The sequence below is a fragment of the Onychomys torridus genome, chromosome 4 (genome assembly GCF_903995425.1).
Source record: "Onychomys torridus chromosome 4, mOncTor1.1, whole genome shotgun sequence".
NCBI lineage: Eukaryota > Metazoa > Chordata > Mammalia > Rodentia > Cricetidae > Onychomys > Onychomys torridus.
The window spans coordinates 118642666-118668176 of record NC_050446.1 but is presented as its reverse complement, the minus strand read 5'-3'; the positions used below and the strand labels follow the sequence as shown (position 1 = coordinate 118668176).

General features: G+C 48.0%; 1 protein-coding gene across 2 annotated transcripts in view; it reads left to right on the top strand.

Annotated features, from left to right (window-relative positions):
• L3mbtl1 (L3MBTL histone methyl-lysine binding protein 1) overlaps positions 1 to 16516 on the top strand; it is a 35985-nt gene extending 19469 nt beyond the window's left edge. For both annotated transcript variants that reach the window (XM_036185120.1, XM_036185121.1), the window contains 11 exons: positions 1952 to 2103; positions 2495 to 2571; positions 3265 to 3350; positions 3517 to 3627; positions 4034 to 4148; positions 4497 to 4596; positions 4770 to 4967; positions 5075 to 5124; positions 8386 to 8543; positions 8971 to 9033; positions 13882 to 16516. In XM_036185120.1, coding sequence (XP_036041013.1) covers positions 1952 to 2103; positions 2495 to 2571; positions 3265 to 3350; positions 3517 to 3627; positions 4034 to 4148; positions 4497 to 4596; positions 4770 to 4967; positions 5075 to 5124; positions 8386 to 8543; positions 8971 to 9033; positions 13882 to 14016 — 1245 coding nt within the window. In that variant the 3' untranslated portion in view covers positions 14017 to 16516. The remainder of the gene's footprint in view (positions 1 to 1951; positions 2104 to 2494; positions 2572 to 3264; positions 3351 to 3516; positions 3628 to 4033; positions 4149 to 4496; positions 4597 to 4769; positions 4968 to 5074; positions 5125 to 8385; positions 8544 to 8970; positions 9034 to 13881) is intronic.
• The last annotated feature ends 8995 nt before the right edge of the window (positions 16517 to 25511 follow it).

The following is a 25511-nucleotide window of genomic DNA, read 5'->3' as shown; positions in this document are numbered from 1 at the left end:
TCCTCCTTCTATCTTGCCTCCATCCATTTTCTTTTAAATTACTTCTTTTTTTTAAATGTATTTTGTGTGTGTGATGCACATGCCACATAGCACTCTTGGAGAAGGTCAGAGGACAACTTGGAGTGGGTTTTCCACTTCCACCATGTGGATCCAGGGATTCAAACTCAGTGCAGCTTGGTAGGTACCTCTACCCCCTGAACCATCTCGGCAACCCTCCATTCATTTTGTTGCTAGAACGAAGATTCTAAACCTGACTAATACAGAAGGAAAAGAGCTTATCTTACCCTGCAGCTTTAGAAGCAGGAAGTCCATGATTAGCAACTCTTTCTGTTGAACCTCTGAGGAGGCTTCATGGCAGATGACCCCACACTGGGGAAGGCATGTATGGAAGAGATCACAGGAAGTCAGAGGGATTTAAGCACAAGCTTGTTTGCTTTTTTTTTTCTCTTTGTTTTTTGTTTTTTGTTTTTGTTTTTGTTTTGTTTTGTTTTGTTTTTTGAGACAGGGTTTTTCTGCATAGCCCTAGGCTGTCCTGGAACTCACTCTGTAGACCAGGCTGGCCTTGAACTCAGAGATCCTCCTGCCTTTCTGCCTTGCAAGTGCTGGGATTAAAAATGTGCACCACCTCTGCCTGGCTCAAGCTTTATTTCTTTTTATGATTTATTTTATGAGTGTGTGTGTGTGTGTGTGTGTGTGTGTGTGTGTGTGTGTGTGTGTGTTGTTTGTGCACATGCCTATGTGCTGCAGAGCCCAGAAGAGGGCATCAGAACCTGGAGCTGAAGTTATGAACATTTGCAGGTCATAGGTGCTGGGATCTGAACTCCAGTCCTTACAGACGAGCAGCAAGCACTCTTAATCACTGAGCCATCTCTCTAGCCTGCTTCCTATTCTTTAAATAAGGATTCAGTCTCTTATTCCAGCACAGGACCCTTCGAAGGACACACAAACCATAGCATTCTCTGCTGCTGCAGAATTCTCCACCCTCCGTGCCCCAGAGGCCCTAGCTGACTGCTGCAGCCTGGACACTAACCTGTCACGTCTCACATGTTCTTCCTTTGGTTTACTCTGTGGCTTATTGGTCTAAAGTCAACGCCTATTCTGGCAGCCTTTCCCTTTTTGTCTGCTAACATTTCCCCCAGCTCACCTCCTGTTTTTAATCTGTTCAGAGGCAGGTAGCAGCTTGAAGAGTTAAGTATCCTATAATCCCAAGCAAAGGGTCTGAGAGATATGGAGCTCCCATTGAAAATACTTCTGCACTGGGGGCTGGATGTGCAGCTTAGTAGTAGAGTATCCCCCACCCCCATGACCATATTGAAGGGCCAGGGACTCCGTTATGCTGTTCACAGGGACAGTTACTCTCCCATTCCTGTCTGGCCCCAGAGACTATATTTGGGGTTAACAGGTGGTTAATAGGGGCCCACCTCCTAGTGACAGGAAATGAAGATTTTTTTTTTAAATCAACTGTTTGACTTCTGGCCCTGCCATTAACTGGCATTGTGTTCTGGGTCATGGATGTCACTTCTAAGAAGAGAATAACTATCTTAGGCAGGCATGTAGAGATGAGGAGGTGCTGTCTTTTGAAGCGTCTGCCTGCTTGTGGGAACCACCCAGCCAGTACTAGTTCCTCCTCACTCGGCGCTCCCTTCAGTGGTGGAACACCACTTTGTTCCCCACCACCCCACTACTGCCCCAGCTGCCTCAGGCAAGCCTGGCAAGGCTTGTCCGGGTAGGGAAGACTTGTCCTCAGTAAATACATAGCACTTGGAGGACAGAAGTCCCTGAGGGCTCCAGTCAACTCTCATTCCCAGCCTATTTCTCCCGGATGCCCATTTCCCACTCCCAGGCCATCCATGTATGCCCATACCCCCACCTGCTCCTGCCTTTGCCAGTGGCTCTGGGCTAGCTCGAGCCACCCTGGCCTTGCCTGTGACAGCCCTCTTCTTATTCCTAGAGCTCTCCACCCGTGGGCTTCCAGGTGGGCATGAAGCTGGAGGCTGTGGATCGCATGAACCCATCCCTCGTCTGTGTGGCCAGTGTGACCGATGTGGTGGACAGTCGTTTCCTGGTGCACTTTGACAACTGGGATGATACTTATGACTACTGGTACTGGGACCTGCGGGGGAAGAGGCACCAGGAGCAGGAGGCATCCCCCGTAACCTCAGACACCATGTGGCCCCACCCAGTTCTTCAGCTATCAGTCCAGATTTGGGGTGGGCGGGTAGTGAGCTAGCTGCCCTGTGGATCTGAGCTGAGTACCAGGTTACATAACTCAGTTTTTCCTATTTCATCAGATGTGCACACACGCCCCATAGATCTTCATTAGCTATTACGACGGGATAGAGTTTGCAGTTAATGTGGCGGTTTTCTGACCCAACATTACTCACTCATCTACCCCTCACCAAGAAGGAGGCTGAGGAAGTCCCTGGTGCCAGGCTGTGGGGACAGCAGGCTCAGCCCAGTTCTCCTGGGACAATGACATACTCTTGGGTTTCAGGTGTGATCCCAGCAGCCCCTACATCCACCCGGTAGGCTGGTGCCAGAAGCAAGGAAAGCCCCTGACCCCTCCACAAGGTGAGGCTGCTGCCTGAACATGCGTCTTTCCCAGGCCTGTCTCTCACCCCCTCCTTGTCTCTTAGCATGTTAGACATGTTCCCTGTACCTCATTAGCAGGCCCTCTAGGATCAGAGCAGGGAACAGTTAGGAGCCTTGACACTTGGAAGTTTAGGGAAAGAAAGTTAGATAGCTACCTCAAGCATGCAGGGGTCTCAAGCAAAGGACATATGTTCTTCCTCTTGGGACCATTGCTGGCCCAAGTGTAGCAGAGGTTTGGATAAGACTAAGTAAGAACAATCGGGTCATATGTGATGGGAGCTAGGAGTCCAACCATCCTGAGCTCTTGAGGTCCTATGTGCTTGGTTCTCACCAGGACGGACCTATCTGCCCCAGGATCTAGTGCAAGCATCTAATTGTGGTTGCATGGGGGAAGTTTCTTCTCCAAAAGCCTCCGCCCCATCTGTGTTCCTTTGTTTTGTTTTGTGGCTGTTGTTTTTGGAGACAGGGTCTCTCTGTGTAGCTCTGGCTGTCTTGGAACTGGCTGTGTAGACCAGGCTGGCCTTGAACTCACAGAGATCCTCCTGCCTCTGCCTCTCAAGTGCTGGGATTAAAGGTGGGCGCCACCACCCCATATTCTTGATCCCAACTGGAGACAGAGAGTTCCCGCAGCCACCTGGCTGGCTCAGATACTGCTCTCACTCTCTTTTCCAGACTATCCAGACCCTGACAGCTTCTGCTGGGAGAAATATCTAGAGGAAACTGGGACCTCAGCTGTGCCTACTTGGGCCTTCAAAGTGGTAAATTGACTCTTGCCTTCTCCAGAGCTGAGTTTAGGAAGATGTGATCCTGTCAGTAAGCCAGAGGAGGGCCTTGGCCAAGACACAGTCTCCCCTGCGGCTCTCTTCTTGGAGCCTTGGCTCTTCAGAACTGGACGTTATCCTGAAAGTACCTCTCTCCCCACAGAGACCCCCTCACAGCTTCTTGGTCAACATGAAGCTGGAGGCTGTAGACCGCAGGAACCCAGCACTGATTCGGGTAGCCAGCGTTGAAGATGTGGAGGACCATCGGATAAAGGTGGCTCTGGGACTCTAGGCCTGGGGGAGTGGACAGGTCAGTGGGACAGGAATTCTGTAGAATGCTTAGAGGTCAAAGGCATGGCATGAAATAGGGAGCTGAAGACCCCAGATCTCATTTTTTTCCTTATCTGTGATTCACTGTTGTGGGCTTAGAAGGGTCCCTTTTCCTCTACAAGCCTTACTCTTAGCATCTGTAAAATGGGTCTAATTATCCTTGTCCTACCCAAGGACTTAATGGAGATGATAACACATGGCTAAGAGCAGTTACTGTGTAGATGGCCCCTGTATTAGTCTTCTCCGAGACCTTGGCCTAGGCATAGAGGGCGCCTTGGAGCCCAGAGGACCTCCTGACTGAGCTGGGCTCCAAGAACAACACTTGACCCCCAAGGGCCTTTCTTTCCCAGCTCCACTTTGATGGCTGGAGTCACAGCTATGACTTCTGGATTGATGCCGACCACCCGGACATCCACCCCGCAGGCTGGTGCTCCAAGACAGGACATCCCCTGGAGCCTCCTCTCCGTGTGTACTCTCAGGACACCGCTCTTTCCACCAATCTCTGACAACCCTCCCAGGGCTCCAGTGCCCACAGTGAGCCTGGGATGCCTATTCCTCTATCCCCCAGGACTCCCTGCTACACTAAACCAAGGCATGCCCACAGGTCCCAGCAAAGTATACAAAAGGCACACCTTCCTTCCCCCATGATAGCTGATACCCAATGGCAGGACTGGGCACAGCTTGGCTTAGGGCCTGGTCTCCAAGGAACTAGTCCCAAGTGCTGACCCCCACTCCTCCCATGGAAACTGTCCCTTCTCTGTCCCATTTCCCTACCTCCAAGACTCCATGCTGACTTCTTTTTCGCCCCTGTAGGACCCAGAGAATCCAGCTCTGTCTTACCCGGGGGCTGCCCTCCTCTCAGCCATAGGAGCCTGCCCCACACGAGGCCCTCCAAATACAGCTTTCATCAGCGGTAAGTAAAGTAACAGCTGAGGCCCAGAGTTAGGCAGGTATGGTTCAGGGAGAGTCTTTTACAGCTGTTGGGTGAGACCCATCAGCATTCCCCAGGACCTAAACAGGGCCTAGGTTAGGGAGGGCTCTGTAGAGACAAGCAAGTCCACCCAACCAAAGCCTTCATCTCCCCAGGAAGTGCCCTACTCCTGGCTGTGACGGCTCTGGCCATGTCACAGGCAAGTTCACAGCTCACCACTGCCTCTCTGGCTGCCCGCTGGCCGAGAGGAACCAGAGCCGGCTGAAAGCAGAGCTGTCGGACTCGGAGACTGCAGCCAGGAAGAAGAACCTGCCTAACTTGTCCCCAAGGAAGAAGCCCCGCCATCACGGCCGGTGCGGAGGCCAGGGAGTCAGGTCCTGGGCTTCACGGGTGTGGGACTGCGTGTCTTCTTGGGCCAGCCACTGATCCTCTGCTGCGGCCCTGGTCCCTCTCTCTCCAGGATTGGACGCCCTCCAAAGTATCACAAGAGTCCACAAGAAGATTTCCAAGGTGAGTGCAGGTCCCCTGCTCATGGTCCTGCATCAAGTGGGCACACTGAATGCCCTGTGATTGATGGGTCGGACGCCAGGGCACCAGAGTGAGAGCAGTCAAAAAGGGAGCTGCTGCTTGAGAACCTTGGATAGAAGGAGCACAGGATGAGGCCTTGAGTGGCTGTGGCTTCTGGTCCTAGGAGCTTGCTAGATTTCCACAAGGTGGAGCAATGGCCCTGCTCTGTTCTTCTGTGGTTCTAGACTTCCTCAGGAGACCGTGGCTGTCAGTGTGTGTCCTTGACAAGTCACTTTCCTCACTTGAAAACATGGATAAAATCCACCTTTTGAGTCAATGGCTGAAATGACGATGGTAGCACGGTGATGAGCACTTTACAGCTGCCCTCTCCAGCTCCTGCACTGTATCTAACTAAGGAGGAATGGGAGGTTCAGAGGCAAAATCATTTGCTCAGGGTCATTCACCTTGTGAGGGGCTGAGCTGGAATTCAAACTTGGACCTGACTTCTGCCACAAGGCTGTTGTTCGAATTTCTAACCGTATTATAATAAAAAACTTGGAACCAGATATTGGTAAATGCTGAAAGATCAGAGAGACAAAGGAACAAGCCACTGCCACCTCTCACCTCACCTACTCCTCAGTCTTAAAGGCCTCAGCCAATAGGCCTCTAGCCGCATGAGCTTCCTCAGCCGAACAGGCTTCAGCCAAAAAAGCCTCTAGCTGAAAGAGACACTTCTGCTGAAAAGCCTTTAGTTCCTGTCTCCTCGAGCCTTATATACCTTTCTCTGCCCAGCCACCACTTCCTGGGATTAATGGCATGTGTGCTTCCCAGTACTGGGATTAACGGTGTGTGCCACCACTGCCTGGCTCTGTTTCTCTCCTAGACTGAGTCAATCTCTTATAGTCCAGGGTGGCTTTGAACTCACAGAGATCCAGGTGGATCTCTGCCTCCTGAGTGCTAGGATTAAAGGTGTGTGCCACCACTGCCTGGCTCTATGTTTAATCTAGTGGCTTGTTCTGTTCTCTGATCTTCAGGCAGATTTATTAGGGTATACAATATATCCCCACACATGGCATTAGGCTTAAAGCACTATACCCTAATGCCATGTTCATACCCATTCCCCTTTAATTCATTTGCATGGATTTCCATAACAAAATACCACAGACTGGGTGGTCTGAAGAGGAGGCACAGTTCTGGAGGTGCAGGCAAGGTGTCTGATTGGTATCTTCTCAGGCCCTTCTCCCTAGCTCACAGACCACTGTCTGCTTGCACTCTTGCTGGTCTGTTTTGAGTGAGCATCCCTGGTGTCTTACACCAGATTCCCTGAGCCTGGTGTCCTCAGTCAGATGCTGATAATAAGAGCTCACTGCACAGTGTGTCTGGGTAAAGTGTTCAGCAGAAGTGCACACCAGTTGGAAGCTCGTCCCTGGAAGACTCTCTCTGGCTTCTCTCATTACTGTTTCCTCCTGGTGGAAACAGAAGGCAGTTCTTGTAGCCCTAGTCCTGAATGGCAAGCATCTTGGCCGACATCTGGGTCCTCTTAGGAGGCTATCAGGGGCAGGTTATTGCAGGCCCCTCTTCTGCGTGCCATGGTGCACCAGTCAGCTCCCATTTGCAGGACTACATTCTATCCACCAGAGGGCACTTCCTGACCAAATGTGGAGAGTTCTTGGTGGGGAGGGGAGAAGAGTGTGTGTGTGTGTGTGTGTGTGTGTGTGTGTGTGTGTGTGTGTGTGTGTGTGCGCACGCGCACGCGTGATGCTGTGGTGTACATGTGGAGGTCAGAAGACAACTTTGTATTGTTAATTCTCTCTTTCTACCTTTATATGGATTTGGGAATGTAATTCAAGTTCTCAGGCTTCCACAGCCAATACCTTAAGTACCTTTACCTGCTAAGCCATCTCTCCAGCCCAGAAGTCAGTCTTTCCAATGGTTGCAGCTATGTCCCACAGAGGAGGAAGGGCTCAGGCCTCATCCAGGCCCCTGAGGCACCTCAGGGCAGCCCAGGTCTCTCATCTCCATAGAGGGCTCTCTGCTGTACCAGCAAGACTTTACCTAAGAAGGGACACTGGCCCTGGCTGACCCTTCTAGAGGAGACCCCTCACACATCTATGACAGACCTCAGTGTAGGTCTAGGTGTGCATGCGACCGTTCCATCAGGGAACACCACCCGGCCCTTGCCCTTGCTCATTGCCCAGATCCCACAAGGATCACCTCTTTGGAAGAACCTTCTAGCTGCATGGATAGATGGTTAAATAAAATGCTGTGACTCTGCACAAGAGTCTGGCTCTGCTCTGAGGAGTAAGATAGGACCCAGGGTATCAAAAATGGGTTTGCAGGGATGAGAACCTAAAGCGTGGCCAGGCAGGGGGGGCACGGCCACTGGGTCACAGCTGGAGCTGGTCAGCAGTCACGAGGACCAGCCCTCGGTGATGCTTAGGTGAACAATGCGTAGGCATGAAGTGAGATGCAGAGGCTGCAGTGACAATGGGGCTGTGGTAGAATCCCAAAGGTCTGGGGTGGAGATATGAGGAGCTGAAGAAGCCACGAAGCTGAGACTTAGGGAGTGAGATGGGGCAGGATGGTCCGTAGCAAGCCGGGGCTGCCACAGAGAAGATGGCACCAGAAGTGCTGCATTCAGAATTACCAGAAAGTGCTGAAAAAGAGCAATTAGCCTGAACTATGGACCAAGGCAGAGTAGGCCCCCAGGAGAGTGGCCAAGCTCCCTGGGGGCCCCGGGCCCACTGCAGAAGATGAGGCCAGGTTGTCAGCAGCTGAACTGAGTAAAGTCCAAGGGATGAGTGCCAGGCCTGCTGAAGAGGAAGCCAAGCAGAATGGCGTCAGTCACCTGACCCATGGAACCAGGAATTCCTGAGCAGATCAGAAAGCAAGCGATAGGCAGCCCATGGTTGGAGATCTGATAAGAACTCGTTTTCTGGGCCCAGAAACACCCTAGTTGAAGACAGCTGGTCAGAGTCCAAAAGAACTTCACGCAGGACACAGAACTCATCACTCACGTCAGGGATGAGCTTGTTTGAACTTTAGGAGCTGTTTGATACCAGCAGCTCCAAGAGAGGCCCAGAGCCCTGGGGGTCACTCCAGACATGCTGGAGTCTGAGCAAGCAACCCATTAGACCAGCGGCATGCCAGGTCACCCGTGTGACCTGCAGGCTTTCAGAAGGGGCCCTCGTCCTGTCTGTTGTAACAGCCAGCGTCCCCTGTGTCTCAGACATGAGCCCATCATGTTCTGCTTCTGCTTTCTAGCCCTCCCTCCCAGTGTGGTGCACCAGTCCCTCTTCATGTCCACCTTGTCAACCCACCCTGACCGCTCATTCTCTGTGTGCTGGGAGCAACATTGCAAGCTCTTGCCAGGAGTGGCGGGCATCTCGGCCTCCACCGTCTCCAAGTGGACCATTGAAGAGGTACAGAGCTCTTCCTTAGCCTCCTCCCCTTCTTCCCACCCTCAGTCTCCTTCTAAACCACACCCTCGCAGGGGGCTCAGGCCAGGGCCGCCTCAGATGGAGCCTCATACCACACCTAACAGCCTCAAACCTGTGTTCATCCCTCCTAGCCACTGTCCCTGTAGCTGCACAGCAAGGCTGACCAAAGCAGGCCTCTTGTGGTGGACAGAGAGGGTGTGTCCTGTAAGTCAAGGTGGGAATCCAGCAGGACAGGCATGCTTCAAGGAACAGGGGACTGTACCTCATGTACCACCATACATGAGGATTTCCTAAGGCTGATAAGAGAGAAACTCCTGGCACAGTCCATGTAGTACTGAGATCATGTATGTAGATTCACCCTTCCCCTAGATCCTGTCCCCTGATCAACATATCTCCTTTGGTTCCCAAGGTCTTTGGCTTTGTTCAGACCTTGACGGGCTCCGAGGACCAAGCGCGCCTCTTCAAAGATGAGGTAAGGTACAAGGGCGGTGCCACAGAGACAGTCACTGCCATTGAGATAACAGGAAGCCATTACCCTCACCAGCATTACTGGAGCCCAAGAGGGACCTCTGATGCCTTCTAAGGCAAGACCAGTCATAGTCACCCATGTCTGTGGGAAAAATCTTGTAGGGACTGTTGCCTGGCTTGGGGATACTATGTTCAGATCCCCTTTGGGAAGGAAAATGTATCCTGAAGAAGGAATCTGTTAGCTCTTGTGCTCTCTGCCCAGGGCTGTTTGAGTTGAAGCATTTCACAGTACTGGGGAGCGAACACAGCTTCAGCCCGCTGGGCAGGTATTCCACTACTGAGCTACATCCCTGTACAAAACTGAGCCCAAAGCAGATAGTGGGGGCATAGGTGTAGATATTTGCTGCAGAGATCCTAACACACTCAAGCTAATACCCAAGCACTTAGGAAAGACATGAGGCTGTGAGTTATAGGGAGAAGAATCTTGTATAATATCAGAGGGACCAGCCTTAATACCACACATCCAGGGGCTCAGGAGAGAGAACTATGAACAGCGAGGACTATTTTCAGGAAATAGAATCTCAGCACACCGAGTTCTATAGTCCACTTGCTTTAATTCCTCTGGCCTAACATCCTGTTTACACCGCTTCAGTTCTGTTCTCGTACCTAGCTCCTTTCCTGACTGATTTCTCTCTGTATTCATCTACTGCTCCCTCTTAAGTTCTATCTTAATTCTCTCATCTTAATTCTGCCTCTTCTAGGTCCTTTTCATCTTGTTCTTACCCAGCTAATACTTCCCCATCCGACTCTTCCTCATCTTCTATCTCGTCCACATGTACTCTCTGGTCAAAATTTTTCTTAGCCCTCTCCGTTCTCCATCTCTCTGTCCTCCCCAAGTCTCTCAGGAGTCCAGTTATAAACCCAAGCAATAGTGGTCCCCTGGTCGAGCAAGGTCACCAGGCCTGAATTCTACAGGGTCATAAAGGTAGGTCAGAATTTTCCTCAGGCAGTGACTACCACACAGAGGGGCAGTAATTGTTAATTATCATTTGCAACCCAAAGGGGAAGTGAATAATGAATTAACTAAAGGCTAAATTCGGGTAATATCTAAGAAGAGGGATCTTACATGCTCAATTATAGTCTTAAATGTGATTGGTAGAAAATGTTAAGAATCTATAAGTTGCTAGGTCAATGGGAGAAAATAAAACTGTCTTCTTTTTTCCTGTGGCTCCTATCTGTCCAAGCTATTTGCCAGTTTTTTTTTTTCTGCAAGGTGAGGGAAGGTGTGCTCGGTCGCTAGGCAACCTGTGTACAGCTAGATGCCTCTGGTGATAGTTAAAGGGAGATCTGAAACTAGAGGAAAGATTTGGGAAAGAAGGAAGTTAAGCTTAATTGGCACATCCACTAGGCCTTCTCAAATGGGTAGTCTGGACACTTAAGTCTGTTCTTAGAGAGTACAGAGGTATCTCTGATAAGGCACTTTCCTCTGTCTGGGGATGGTCCTGGCCGGAAGGTGCCATTGACGATAATTACACGAAGGCTTGAACTGGGGTTCTGGCTGTGCATAGCTGTCAGCACACAAGGTTATCTAAATATTCCTTTAGTAGAGGGGAAATGGTGCCCAATCAATGATGGAAAAGCTACAACAGCACACAAGAAACTCATAGCAGGAAATGGCTGATAATCAAAAGCCAAATATCACCAAGGCTCCTTGAGCCTCAGCTTGACCTCTGGAAGGCCCTTGGCTTCTTCCAGGTGTTAGCTTTGTCATCATCAGCCGAAATCCTACTTTGTGTATGTTTGCGGCTTGCAGCAGAAAGACATGAAGCTGTGAGTTATAGGGAGGAGAACGCCGGGTTTGAAGGCTGGACTCTTAGCTCTCCCGATTTGAGCAGCTCATCTTGGAGCATGCATCCTACTGTCGTTAGGATGGAGGCAGAGCAAGTGCACTCAGGGCTGCCTTGCAGGTCAATGAGGAGTGAGTCTTCACTACAGTATAGCTACACGATCATCTCACTGGCATGTGTGTACATCTGTCTAGCAGCATTATAGAGTCATATAGAAATCCCACCATTATACCACGAGCCCAATATGGGGGAGACCTCTATAAATGGTAGTCTGACCTTTTGTGCACAGTTGCACTTAAATAAAGAACTTTATTCATGATTCTCTTAATTTGTAGAGTTTGAAACTGGAAGGAGCCCTTGCCTGTGTTTAAGTATTCCTTCCAAAACAATAAAAGCATTCCCCTGCACCAGCACAACATGGTCTCAGCTGCCTAAAGCTGTTCCCCATAAGACAAAAGGATTTCTTTAGACCCAGCACACTCTACCTCTTCTGGTCTGGGTGCTGGTCTTTCCCGCTGTGTTGCTGATCTTATTTGTGCTTCTTTGGGTATCCAACTAAACTCCAGTTTCTAGAACATTTTGACCAGTATGGAGCAAATGTACCTACCTGTCTCCTGCTCCCTGGGTGGCTTATTGTTCTCACTTTTGTTTGTTTGGGGTTTGGTTTAGTTTGGTTTGGTTTGGTTTGGTTTGGTTTGGTTTGGTTTGGTTTGGTTTGGTTTTGGTGCTGAGGACTGTGTCCAAAGCTTCTTGCATGCTAAGGCTGTTCTTTGCTGCTGCTCAGTGCTCAGTAACTATGCCTTCTACCCCACACTCTGCAGATGAATTGACTGACGTGAGCATCTAACACCACACGTTTTATGAATTGTGTGTACTTGAGTCCACCTCCATCGAGACAGACCATTCCCATCACACCAGAAAGTTCTGCCTCAGCCCCTGCTGTTCAGTCCCCACTGACCAGCACTGTAGATTATTGAACTTTTTCAGCACTGTGGGTTTATAGCACTGTAGATTGGTTTTGCCTACCCTTGAGTTATGTAAGCGGGACCAGACAGCAGGTGCTCTGTGGGTCTCTCTTCATTCCCTGGAGTGTTGGGGAAAGTGTTGTGTCGTGCTGTATCCACTCATGGTTTTTCTCCATAATGAACAGAATGCAGGCCTCCTGCTCATGGACAGTTAGATGCCTGCCCCCCTCCTGAGTCCTTGGCCCCAAACAGCCTCCTTCCTCTGCTTTCTTCATCTCACTCCCTCCTCATGACTGACTCTTTTCCTCCCTGACTGGAATGTGCACCTAGCAGCCTGTCACACACTTGCTTTGTCTGGCTTGAGAGGAGGTTGTTTGAGGTCAATTACAAACACCATCATGTTTCAGCCCTGAGTACTGGACTCTTGATACAATGTTGTTATTGCGCCAGCAGTCAGTGGTAACTCCACAGGTCATCCACACCCTGCCCATGTCTGCATTTCCTGTTACCTCAGAGCATTTTAAAAATCCTTCTTGAGCCAAGTAAGGCCCACATAAATTATTTCAGGTGTTATATAGCCCTTAAATATCTTCCATTCTCGGATAGTACCCCTTTTTTTTCTTTCCTTTCCTTTTATTTATTTATTTATTCATTTATTTATTTATTCATTCATTCATCTATTTATTTATTTTTGGTTTTTTCTGAGACAAGGTTTCTCTTTAGCTTTAGAGCCTGTCCAGGCTGGCCTCGAACTCACAGAGATCCTCCTGCCTCTGCCTCCCAAGTGTTGGGATAACAGGCGTGTACCACCGCTGCCTGGCTCATTGTTTTTTTCTTTCTTTCTTTCTTTCTTTCTTTCTTTCTTTTTTTTTTTTTAAAGATTTTATTTATTTGTTATGTATACAGAAGAGGGCGCCAGATCTCATTACAGATGGTTGTGAACCACCATGTGGTTGCTGGGAATTGAACTCAGAACCTCTGGAAGAGCAGTCAGTGTTCTTAACCTCTGAGCCATCTCTCCAGCCCTCATTTTATTTTTTCTTGTGAAATTTTAAAAGCCTAGATGTCAGGACTAGCAAGTTGTCTAAGGTAGGTGAAGGTGCTTGACACCAAGCCGAAAGACTCAAATGATGGAAGGAGAGAGCTGACTCCCAAAAATTGTTCTCTGGCTCCCACATGCATGTAGGGACACACACACACACACATCCACATTCACACCCACACCCATACATACACAAAATAAATGATTGTAATAGGAAAAATTTTAAACTAGAAATCAGATCCAAAGGCTTCGTTAGATTCAAGTGTTCTCTATCTCTCTGCTTTGGGGGCAGGAATAGGTCAGAGGTAACACTGCACCCCACGCTGTAGCCCTCAAAGTACAGTGTCTGCCCTGCCTGCTATCAGTAGCCCTCAGACGACTGGTGGGTTCCCATGGGGCTGTGATGGTGTTTCTCTTGTCTTTGTTTGCTTTGATTTGCTTTAGGCATTTCACAGATGCTAGATCACATGTGTAGATATGGAGGCTGTTACCAGGTAGCAAAATGAGCCCAGGCACCATTTTTGAAGCAGATGACTCATGGATGAAACTGCTTCAACCACGAGCCTGCCTGGTTTCCTGTGCAGCCTCCCTGGGCCTGTGCTTAGAAGAACCTGGCGCTGGGCTTTGTGCTCAGCTGTCACTAAGTTCCTAATAACTTCCAAACAAGGAGCTCCACAACTGTATAGCGGCAGCTGGTTTCTCAAAGCTACTGTCTATAAGGGCCTCAGAGAGGATTCTCCAGTGTAGATGCTGACACAGCACAGTCAGCAGAAAGAGAAAGAGAAACTCTGTGTCTGACTCGAGAGCCAGGCTGTCTTGCTTTCCTTCTCCATCCCCATGGCTGTCTTCCTTTTCTCCTTTTTCCCTCCCTTGTCTTTTCTCTTTACCCTACCCCCTCCTTCCTTTTCCACCTGCCATATACCCCTTCTCCCCTCCCCATGCCCACCTATCCGCCCCCTGCCCACCCTTTCCTCCTCCTCCCTCTCCCGCTCCCTCAGATGATTGACGGCGAGGCCTTCCTTTTGCTGACACAGGCGGACATTGTGAAGATCATGAGTGTCAAGCTGGGCCCAGCCTTGAAGATCTATAACGCCATTCTCATGTTCAAAAACACTGACGACACCTTTAAGTGACTGGCCAGGTGGGCCCTCCTCCCACCCTGGCCGGGCTCCCTCCTCAGATGGTGCTCCTTTCCTGCACCCCTGTCCTCTCAGTCTGACTAGGCCTGACCCTTCCCAGAAGGTATATGGGAGCAGAGGAGCCTGGGCAAGGGGGTCTAGGCCCTCAGTCCTGGAGTCCATTTGTCTCCGGTTTGCCCCAGTGAGGGTGTGATGGAACTGAGGCCTGATGACAAAGGAATGCAGGCTTCCTGGCTAGGACAGCCTGCGTCTTCAACCACCTTGGTTCTTAGGAGTTAGGAGGAGCTGGATCCAGTAAGCATCCTCTGCTCAGACCTGGGTCCTTTTGGCCATCTCTGTGCTTTCTTCTCGGCCTCTCTCCTGCTATGAAGAAGTGACCATGACGTAAAAGGTGCCTCCTCCCTTTCTGCTGTTGGCTGTGTACCCTTCCTCTGCTGTCCGGTTCTTGGGCAGCCCCCGTCATGGTCCAGCCAGACCCCATGGCTCTTCTCCTGTAGATGTGTAAGTCTCGGAAATATGAGAGCTTCCCACTGGGAGCCTCTGGCTGTCTTTCTCCTTTTGCCTCTAGGCAGAGATCCAGGACCGAGGCACCTTCCCGAACAAGTTCAGTTGAGGACCGCTCAGCAGTGGAGTAGCCAGTTCTGGGGCTTAGTTCCAGCAGAGGAAGCAGATAGTTTGAATTTATGTTAAAACAAATGGAGCCCAGGTTCCCCGATGCTGCCTACACACCAGCAGATACAGTCTGCTGGGTATGGAGAAGCTGCAGTCTGGGCTGATAGGCAGTCAGGCTAGGATGTCAGGCACACTGCAGTCCCTGGCCTGAGGGGTAGCTCCAGACAACATGGTGGTGGCAGCATCCTAGCTGTGTCTGTGGCTCTCAGCCAAGATATTACACATGCCAGAGAGGCCCCTGCCAGTCCAGCCTCCTGAGACTGGAGTGTAGCACTGTGTAGCACACAACCCCTGTGACATCACGTTCACCTGTCCCTTAAACATTTCTCATTTTGCCCTGGAGTCTAACAAAGACCACCCACAGTTGAGAGTTGGAAAGGTTCCCTCCTGTCTTTGAACTCTCTGGTCTCTTATGCCCTTCTTGCCACTCTCCAGCTGTCTCTCACTGCCAACTGGGTCCCTGCTGGGGCTCTGGGCCTTGGACCTTTCTGTCCAAGTGGAAGTTCAGTCTCCACTCAATTACTGCCAAACACACCTCCCAACCAAAGTGGGGAGCACCAGAGCCCAGCAGGAGCCACTCCGCCCATGGGTGGAAGCCAGTGCCAAGCTTCACCTGGTGCTGAGGTGGGCCTGCAGGCTGAAGAGCAGGGTCACCTCCCAGTCCAGTATACTTGTAAGTCATGTGGGGTGTGTGTGTGTATGTGTGTGTACATGTTGGTCACTCAGCAGTTTCTGTCAGGTGCAGGTATGGGGTGCAGTGTTGGGAATATTAAGGGCTATTGTTAAGCTATGAAGCTCTATTATTTCCTCAGAAGTGAGAACCAAAAGTTCTTTTGATTTCCTGTTTCAGTCCTTTGGGGACCTCCCCACCCTAGTCCAGACAGCTTCTGGGGGATAGCCATTTAACATCCAGCTGGTGTCGACAGAGCCTCGGGTTGCCTTTCCCTTTCAGCACTCAAGGATAACTCTGAGCAGAACCTTTCTGGGACAACGCTGGGCAAGAGCAGCCAAGGGGGAAGGAGGGTTAGGTTGACAGATGTGACATCATTGCCCCTTTGCTGGGAGTCTCTGCTATCTCAGCTGTCCAGTTGCTGTGGAACCTACCACCTTGTGGTCTTCAGTCCGTGGTGTCACTGACCAGTCTGAGAAGGCAGCACATGTTCTGTGTTCCTGTCTAGTGCTGTGAGACCACACAGCTTCCAAGGAGGGGGACAGCAGCCTGTGCTGTGCAGCTCTGCCAGTAACAGTTGCCTGTGGGAAAGGCCAGACGGACTAAAGGCCTTGGAGAAGAGGCCTCAGCTATGCTGCACTAATGTCAGACTCTGTGGAAAGAAAGCAAATCCTAAAGAAGTCAAAAGAAATCTGCCTTCTGACCATCCCACTACCCGCTGGGTCCCCAGATGAGACCGTTGCACCTTGACCCGGGACACAGGAGCAGAGGGAGTGGGTAGCTGTTTCTGGCACCCTGTGCAACATGAACCACTTACACTTTGTCCCCAGCAGGCTTGTCCAGCCTCTGCCCAGCCCTGGCCTGATAAGGGATGAACTTTCTGTTTAATTTCTAAGAGAGAATGATTCCAGAGTTTGAAAATGAAGCCTGTTTCCACCTTTTTTACATGCACTATGATGGGGTTACATTTTTGTTCTTGTTGTATGTGTCTGTGTGTGTGTCTATGTGTGTCTGTGTGTGCGTGCATTCTTAAAGAAAATCCTCTGGTTTAAACTAAAGTGACTCGTGAGGGAGGAAACATTACAAAGAAAATGTAGTATGATTTGTCTGTGTATTGTAACAACACAAATAAATTCAAATTGTTGAACAGTCTGAATCCAGAATCTGTGTCTCTTTCTGTGGTGAAATGCCCAGGACACACAGGTGAACATCAGTGCTGCAATGTCTGAGGAGACCAATCCTTCCCTCTGCTGCTAGGTAGAGGTCTTAGATCAGTGGTTCTCAACCTGTGCATTGCAACCCCCTTGGTGATTCAAAAGACCCTTTCACAGGGGTTGCCTAGGACAATCGGAAAACACAGATATTTACATTATGATTCATAATGGTAGAAAATTATACTTTTTAATGAAGTATCAATGAAAATAATTTTATGATTGAGAGTTACCACAACATGAGGTCATAGTATTAGAACGGTTAAGAACAACTGTCCTAGAGAATCTGAATTTTATACTTTAAAAGATCCAGTTTATACAAATAAAAATGTATTAAAAGGAGAAAGCCAAATGGAGAACACTGTTGAAGGGATTCCATGCTTAGAAATGCCTGCCTAGGAAAGTGTCCTCCGAGTCAGCCACCAAGGTGCACAGAGGCTGTGGTAAAACTGGGCTAGACTCTATCTCAGACTGACAGGGGGACTTAGCAGGATCATCTACATGGGCATTGTTTTTGCGAGCGTAAGAGATGTAAGATAGTAGGGTCGTGGAATCTTGCTCCAAGGTTCCAGAAAGCTACTGAGACTGAACAATGTGCTGTAGAGTGGACTTTTGAAAGGATCACCATTATATGAATCTATAAGTGTGGACCCCAAATTACAATGAAAACACCAGGATTTTTGAGATACCAGGGCTGTCCACCAAAGAACGCTGCAGGTATGAAGTAGAAATAGGCTAAGAGAGAGGTTGTCTGTGTTGCAGGCAGCAGAGCAGGGGAGGCAGGGGTACTGAAGGCTGTAAGAGCCCAGATGATTCCAAGAGCTCCAGATGCCAGATATGGAGCTACGGGATTTGATAGATGAGGGCAGAGCTGTTCAGTAGAGTGCTTGTCTAGCACACAGGAAGCCTGAGATTGATCCCAAACACCACATGAATCTGGTCTGTGGGTGTACCCCTGCAATTCCAGCACTGGGGAGATGGAGACAAGAAGATGAGAAGCTGAAGGCCATTTTGCTACATGGTGAGTTTGAGGCTAGTCTGAGATACACAAACGCTATTGCTAAGGAAAAAAGAAAGAGCCTCTCCATGGTGTCACACACCTTTAATCCTAGTACTCGAGAGGCAGAGCCAGGCGGATCTCTGTGAGTTCAAGGCTAGCCTGGTCTACAAATCAAGTTCCAGGACAGTCAGAGCTGTTGCACAGAGAAACCCTGTCTCAAAAACAAACAAAAGAAAAAGAAAAAAAAAGAGAAAGATAACTGTTAATGACTATATACCTGCTTGTCTTCAAAGTGTAATCAACTGGAGCTGGAGAGATGGCTCAGTGGTTAAGGGCACTGACTGCTCTTGCAGAAGACCCAGATTCAATTTCCACCACTCACATGGCAATTCACAACTGTAACTCCAGTTCTAGGGGATCTGACAGCCTTTTCTGGCCCTTCAGTCACCAGGCATGCACACACCACACAGATATACATGCAAGGAAAACACATAAAATCACTGCTTGACACAGAAAAGTATGTATTCAATAAATATCTGTTGAATAAATAAATCTCCACTTTTAAAAAGTATAAACCACAGGGCTGGAGAGATGATTCAGTCAATAAAATGCCTGCCTAGCAAGCTGAAGATCTAAGTTCAAATTCTTGGAAGTTTACTGGCCAGCTCATTTAGCCTGCTTGATGAGGTCTAAGGCCTCAGGACTAACAGGTTTTTTTCTTTCTCTGACTACATGTGTGCAGTGCATTCACCCAGATAGCACTCACACAGATATGTGCGCCCAACCACATACAAATAAGCACATGCATACCTAATTTCTTTAATTAAAAAAATGTAAATAAGAACTCCCAGGGCCTGTTAGCTTGACATTTTATATAAATGGTCAAGGCCAGAGAATTCAATGGCTCCTCCAGTTTTAAAACTAGCATTGCTTAATTTCTGGTGCAGAAATGTCAACCTGGCGGGCTTGACTCTACAGTTACCAGAGTGTGCATGCAGGTAGAAACATGATAGGAATGTTATGGGCTCATTGTGGTCATCTCTTCAAAATCTTTCATTCCTTTGCCTGACTGCCCCTCCAAACCACTTGACTAGGAGAATACTAACCATGGAGCTGCCCAAGACTCAGCCTCCTCCTCTGGAGCAGGAACTTACCAGACTGGACAGACTGGTGTCAAGGTAGACTGATGACCTCAGGTGTCTGTAAATTGAACTCCCATGGCTCTCTAAGGACAGCTGGGACTTAGGGAGCTTGACTCCAGCTGTCCTTTACATGTTTCTCAAGCCTCCTATACCATTACTGCCTCACCATCTACATCCCAGGAAACAAAACTTGCACCTCCCTGCCACTTCATCTACGTGGTGTCTTTCACCCACATCTGTCCTCTTTTCCTGTCAGTGGAAAAGTTGATTCTTCTTCCTAGAAGCCAATCCTTGACCAGCCAGCTGCAATAAAAGAGACGTTGACACATAAGGAAAGCCTTTGGCACTTTAAAATGTAATTGCAGAAATAAAGTTTTAATACAAAGTTCAACAGTTAAAAGTGAGGACATCTCCTAGGAAGTAGACTACAGGGAGGGGGACGTGGTGGCTGCAATCCTCTAAACCTGTAATCAGGAGGCAGAGGCGGGAGGATTGCACAAATTCAAGGCTAGCCTGTCTCCAAACAGACAAAGACAATGAAATGAAAATTGGAAAAACATTTGAAAATCAGCAGACTAGTCAAACATGGAATTATATTCATAAAAAAAAATAAGCTAAGGCCTGGAGAGATGGCTTAGTGGCTAACACACAAAGGACCTGTGTTCATGTACACAGGCATCAGTAACTCTGGTTCCAGAGGAGCCAACATTTTCTTCTGGCCTCCTCAAGGTGCCAGGTTTGCAGACATACATGAAAGCAAAACATCCATACACATAAAAAAAAAATAAAATAAAACAGAACTGTGATATGCTAGTCTCCAGATTGAGAGGTCACACTGAGTGCCAGGACAGAGAAATCATACCGGACTGCATTACTGTAAAATATCAGAGTACTGAGAATCAAAAGAAAGGAAAGCTGTCATTGAGAACAAAGCCAAGGAGCATGAATAATAACGACACTGGGTTTCTCTACAGCAATTGCTGAAAGAGCATGGTGGAACAGTGTCGGAACTATTTGAAAGGAAAAGAGAGACCGGGGAATGTAGCTCAGGGTAGAATATGTGCATATCTACCATGTGTGAGGCCCCAGAACCAATTATCAGCAAGGGGAAAAAAAGGAAAGTAAAAATGGTCAAAGAAAAAAGACTTGTGTACCCAAGTTTGAGGTTGTCAATCAACCACGAAGGCAGAATATTTACAAGCATCCAACTCTTCAAACTTTCGTTGTGGCCCTGTCCATGGGGTGATGCACTCCATCAAACTTCAAAAGTAGCTGGCCTTGGTGGCTCATACCTTTAATCTCAGCACTAGAGAGGCAGAAGCAGACCAGTCTCTATGAGTTCAAGGCCAGCCTGATTTACATAAAAAGTTCCAGGCCTGCCAGAGTGAGACCCTCTCTCAAATGCTGCCCCCTTCTCAAATGAAAGGAGAGAGAAAATAAAACTGTGAAGAGGAAGATCCCAGAAACCAAAGATGGTTCAATTAAGAAAATCTAGGTTTACCAGGTGTGATGATGCATGCCTTTAATCTCAGTACTTGGGAGGCAGATGGATCTCTGAATTTGAAACCAGCCTGGTCTATAAAGCAAGTTCTAGGACAACCAAGGCTACACAGAGAAACCCTATCTTTAAAAACAAACAAACAAACAAACCAAAAAACCAGGAAACAAAAAACAAAAAAAATCAGAAAGAAAAACAAATCTAGGTGACAGTACATTAATAAAACACGAGGAGAAATGTGACAGTCTCAAATGACACAAAAAGGCATTTGACAAACTTTAACATTCTTCTGTGAGAAAAATGGAAGAAAACATGAAAGAAAACTTACATAATATGACAAAGGGCATCTGCACAGAGTCCACAGCTACTCTGCTCCTGGTGGTGAAGAGCGGAACATTTGTGTCAAAGGTCAAGAACAAGACAAAGACTTCTGCTTTAGCTGCTGCTGTTCAGCCTTTATTAGATGTTTCAGTCAGAGAAACTAGATAAGAAAAATAAGATAGAATAATCCAAGTTGGAAAGAAGTAAAATCACATTAAAAATAATATGATCTTATTTCAAGAGAAGTCCCAAGTCAATAGGAACCCTACAAGCTGACAAGCTGCCAGAACTATCAAGCTAGTTCACCAGAGTTGCAAGATAGATGATTAACACACAAAAATCAGTTGCATTTTTATACACCTGTAATGAGCAATCCAAAAATGTGTTGGCTTCCCACTGCTGTACTAATTATCCTATAGCAAAGCACAGGAGGAATATTTCTTCTAAAAGTCAGCAACTCTTAATGCCATTGAACTGCACATTAAAGACAGTTAAAATGGTAAATACTGCCATAGACAAACAGAGTTTTAAATTCCCAGTTCCTAGGTATCCACTGCCACTGATGTAATAAGCCAATCAAGCTGAATCCATAAATCCAGGTTTAATGAACAGAACAAAGCAATCCTGGGTGACCCTAGGAAAGGCAGGGGAAGAGTCACATGGCAAATATGGCCACCAGGCTTTAAGCAATCTGTTGGCATGGTCTTGAGCAGCCTCAGGGAGGGACTGGCTTTTGGTGGGCTTTCAGGGGGTTTGGGGAGAAAGAGAGATGGGGGAGAGGAGTTGAGGTGGAGCTCCCACCAGAACATATGTGTGTACGTATTATATATGTCACAATAAAATAATCTGGGTGTGTGAATGTGGGTATGCCTGCACCTCTTCAAGTTTGTGTTTGAAGGTCAGAGGACAACCCTGGATGTTGATCCTCACCTTCCACCTTGTTTGAGACAGGATACCTCTTGTGTAGCACTTCGTACACTAAGTTAGCTGCTCTGGAAGCTTCTGATGAGTACCCAGTGTCCACTTCCTATATCCCAGTAGGGCCTCATTGGGGTGACAGGTGCTTGAATTACTTTGTCTGGCTTTAGAGGATTTGGGGGACCAAACTTGACTTCCCAGGCTTATCTGGCCATGACTTTACCCACTGAGCCATCTCCCTGGTTCACAATAAAATAGTTTGTGAGGGGAACGCATAGGGTCCTTTAAGCAGGCCATTAAATGAGAGAGATGTCTGGAGAATATCCAGAGTTGACGGGAAAGGAAAGGCTATCTGTGAGGAATTGAGAATGAGAAAGTCCAGGAAGGTGGGGAAGAGCTAAACAAACTCAGACTGACATATTAAGAAGATATGATGTTTCTATCAGAATTGTGTATGACATTACATAATTCTCAGTAGGGATATTCCATATGTAGTCAATAACTACTATAATTGATCCTATACTTTTAAATCTAGTAACACCATGTCTATCTTATGTAGTCAGAGTTTTCCTGCCTGGCCCAGTCAGGACAAATCTCTCTCACCCACCAGGCCCATAGACGCTCAGACCCAACCAAGTAAACACACAGAAACTTATATTGCTTTAACTGCTTGGCCATTAGCTCAGGCCTACCATTGTCTAGCTCTTACTCTTATATTTAGCCCATTTCTGTTAGTCTATACTTTGCCACATGGCTTGTGGCTTACTGGTGTCTTTACATCTTGCTTCTCATGGCAGTGGCTGGCAGTGTCTCTCTCCCAGCCTTCCTGTTCCCAGCCTTCTCCTCTTCCTTGTCCTGCCTACCCTATCCTTCCTGCCTGGCTACTGGCCAATCAGCACTTTATTTATTTTAACAAATCAGAGCAACACATTTGACATACAGAACATCCCACAGCAATCTTAGTTTATGGGAAGACACTTATGACCCTCATATGAGATCACCTAAGACATCACAGATCATATCCCCATCATCAAGCAATATGTGATATATGTATGTTCTCTCTCTCTCTCTACACACACACACACACACACACACACACATACACATATATATTCGTTCTACATACAGAGGCAATTTTCCAAGCCATTTGTCTTAGTTACGGTTTCTTTTCTTTTCTTTCTTTCTTTTTTTTTGTTGTTGTTTTGTTTTGTTTTTTGAGACAGACTTTCTCTGTGTAACATCCCTGCTGTCCTGGAACTCGCTCTGTAGACCAGGACGGCCTCGAATTCAGAGAGATCTATCTGCCTCTGCCTCCTGAGTGCTGGGATCAAAGGCGTGTGCCACCATGTCGGGCTAGTTACCATGTTTTATCACAGAGACAGAAACTCTAACTAGCCAGTCGTTATGGCACACTCCTTTAATCCCAGCACTCAGGAGGCAGAGGCAGGCAGATCTTTGTGAGTTCAAGGCCAGCCTGGTCTACAGAGCGAGTTCCAGGACAGCCAGAGCTGTTACACAGAGAAACCCTGTATTGGAAAAATAAAATAAAATAAAATAAAAAATAAAAACATCATGACTGTGGTGGTGTGAAAGAAAATGGCCCCCAAAGGGAACGGCACCATCAGGAAGTGTGACTATATTGGAGTGGGTGTGGTCTTATTGAAGGAAGTGTGTTACTGTAGAGGAAGGCTTTGAAGGTTTATATATGCTCAAGCCATACCCAGTGAGACAGTCTACTTCCTGTTGCCTGCATATCAACATGTAGCAGCTCCTTCTCCAGCACTATGTCTGCCTATACGGTCATGCTAATGGACTGAACCTCTGAAACTGTAAGCTGCCACTTCAATTAAATGTTTTCCTTTTAAGAGTTTTCCTGGTCAGGGTGTCTCTTCACAGTAATAGAACACTGACCAAGACAGTGACCGAAAAAGCAACTTGGGAAGGAAGGGCTTTTACTTCATCTTACACTCCAGATAACAGTCCATCACTGAGGGAAGTCAGGGCAGGAAGTGAAGCAGAGGCCGTGAAGGAATAATGCTCTCAGGCCTGCTCAGTTTGCTTCCTTATTTTTCTTTTCTTGTTTTTATATCCTAGCCAAAGCTTCCCCTCCCTCCCTTCTTCCCAGTCCTCCCCCCCATCTCCCCTATCCTCTTCCCCACCCCATCCATTTCTCCTCCACTGTTTCTCCTCAGATACAGGCAGGCATCCCATGGATATCAGTCAGCCATGGTGTATCAAGCTGCAGTGAGACCAGGTACCACCAAGGTCGGATGAGGCAATCTGGAAGGAGGAATGAGTCCCAAAAGCTGGCAACAGTCAGAGACACACCCACCCCCCACCCCCCACCCCCCACTCTCACTGCTAGGGATCCCACACAAAGGTCAAGTTACGCAACCCTAACATATATGCAGACAGCCTAGGTCCATCCCATACAGGCTCCCTGGTTGTTGGTTCAGTCTTTGTGAGCCCTGTGAGCCCAGGTTAGTTGGTTCTGTGGATTTTCTTGTGGTGCCCTTGACACCACTGGGACCCACAATACTTCCTCCCCTTCAGTTTGCCTTCTTATACCATCCAGGACCACCAACTCAGGGGTGGCCCCACCCACAATGGTCTGGGCCCTCCTACATCAACCACTAATCAAGATAATATCCACAGACTTCCCTGTAGGCCGAGCATATGGAGGCATTTTATCAATTAAAATTCCCCCTTTTTAGATATGCGTAGGTTTGTATCCAGTTGACAAAAAACAACCAGCACACCAGCATATGAGGCAACGGTAGATTAATTTTGGAATAAAGCAGAAATACGTGTCTGGATATAAAAGTGAAAGGAGAAAACCAACTCCCCAAAAGTTGCCTTCTGACTTCTAATTTTAAGGGCTGGTGCAATGACTCAGGAGTTTAGAGTAGGGGACCCAGGTTTGGTTCCCATCCAGCACTCACATCAGTGAGCTCACAACCACCCATAACTCCAGTTCCAGGGGATCAGACAACCCCTTCCAGCCCCTCAGGTACCTGCATGCATTTAGTGAATGTACACTCGGGCACACATACACATAAAATATTGTTGCTGTTGTTTTTTTCAAAGAAAATGGAACCTGTGTTGACATGGAAAGATATACATGAGAAAAAGAAATACATTCCTGAGAAGTGAGTGGCTGAGCAGTGTGTACGTACAGTATGATTCAGTTTTATATGCAGATGTGTCCACTAAGGCACAGTCCAAAGCCAGGAGGTGTTGTCACCGTTTAATAAACAGCACATACTGCTGGAAATAGAAGTGAAGATGGGAGTGGGGGCGGGGGAGCTTTCACTGTCTATTTAATGTTCTTCTTCCTGTATGCTGAGATCCTTGTATACAGTCTGTACAATTGATACCATTGTGGGTCGCTGCCCTTTTTTTTTTTTTGGACAGCTCTGGGAATGAGGGGAGGAGTTTGGCTGAGTAGCAGTGGTAAAAGAGGCAGGACTCTGGCCACAGTCCTGATTTGCTCTGTACACTCAGGCCAGCTGCCTCCCCTGTCTGGACCAGGGCCAGACATGTGCTAATGTGTGGTGAGTTGAGGCCATGAAGAGCCCTGGAGGGCATGGGAGCAGTAGTTTTTAAAGCACTGGGCTTGACCATTGGGTTGTTGACATTTTTAACAAAGAGTCAACAATAAAGAGCTGTGGGAGTACCTTAGGTAGAGTGCTTGCCTGGCGTATGCAGGGTGCTGGATTTGGTCCCCAGTACTACATAAGTTCTGGGCATAATGGTACTGGCCTGTAATCTCAGCACTTGGGAGGTAGAGCAGGAGAATCAGAAGTTCAAAGTTGGTCTCAGTTATACAGGGAGTTCCAGGATGGCCTGGGTCACACGAGACACTATTTTAAGCAGAATGAATCTCAAACTCTAAGGTATAGAGAAGTCTTGAGGACGATCTTGTCCCACCTGTCCAATTGCCTGACCCTGACCTCTGCCTGAGTCAGAATGCTTGCTCTGGCACCGTTAGAACATGCAGTTGGTTCCCATGAGCTAGGACCAGCTGAGCCCTGGTACCTGATCCTCAGATTTCCCG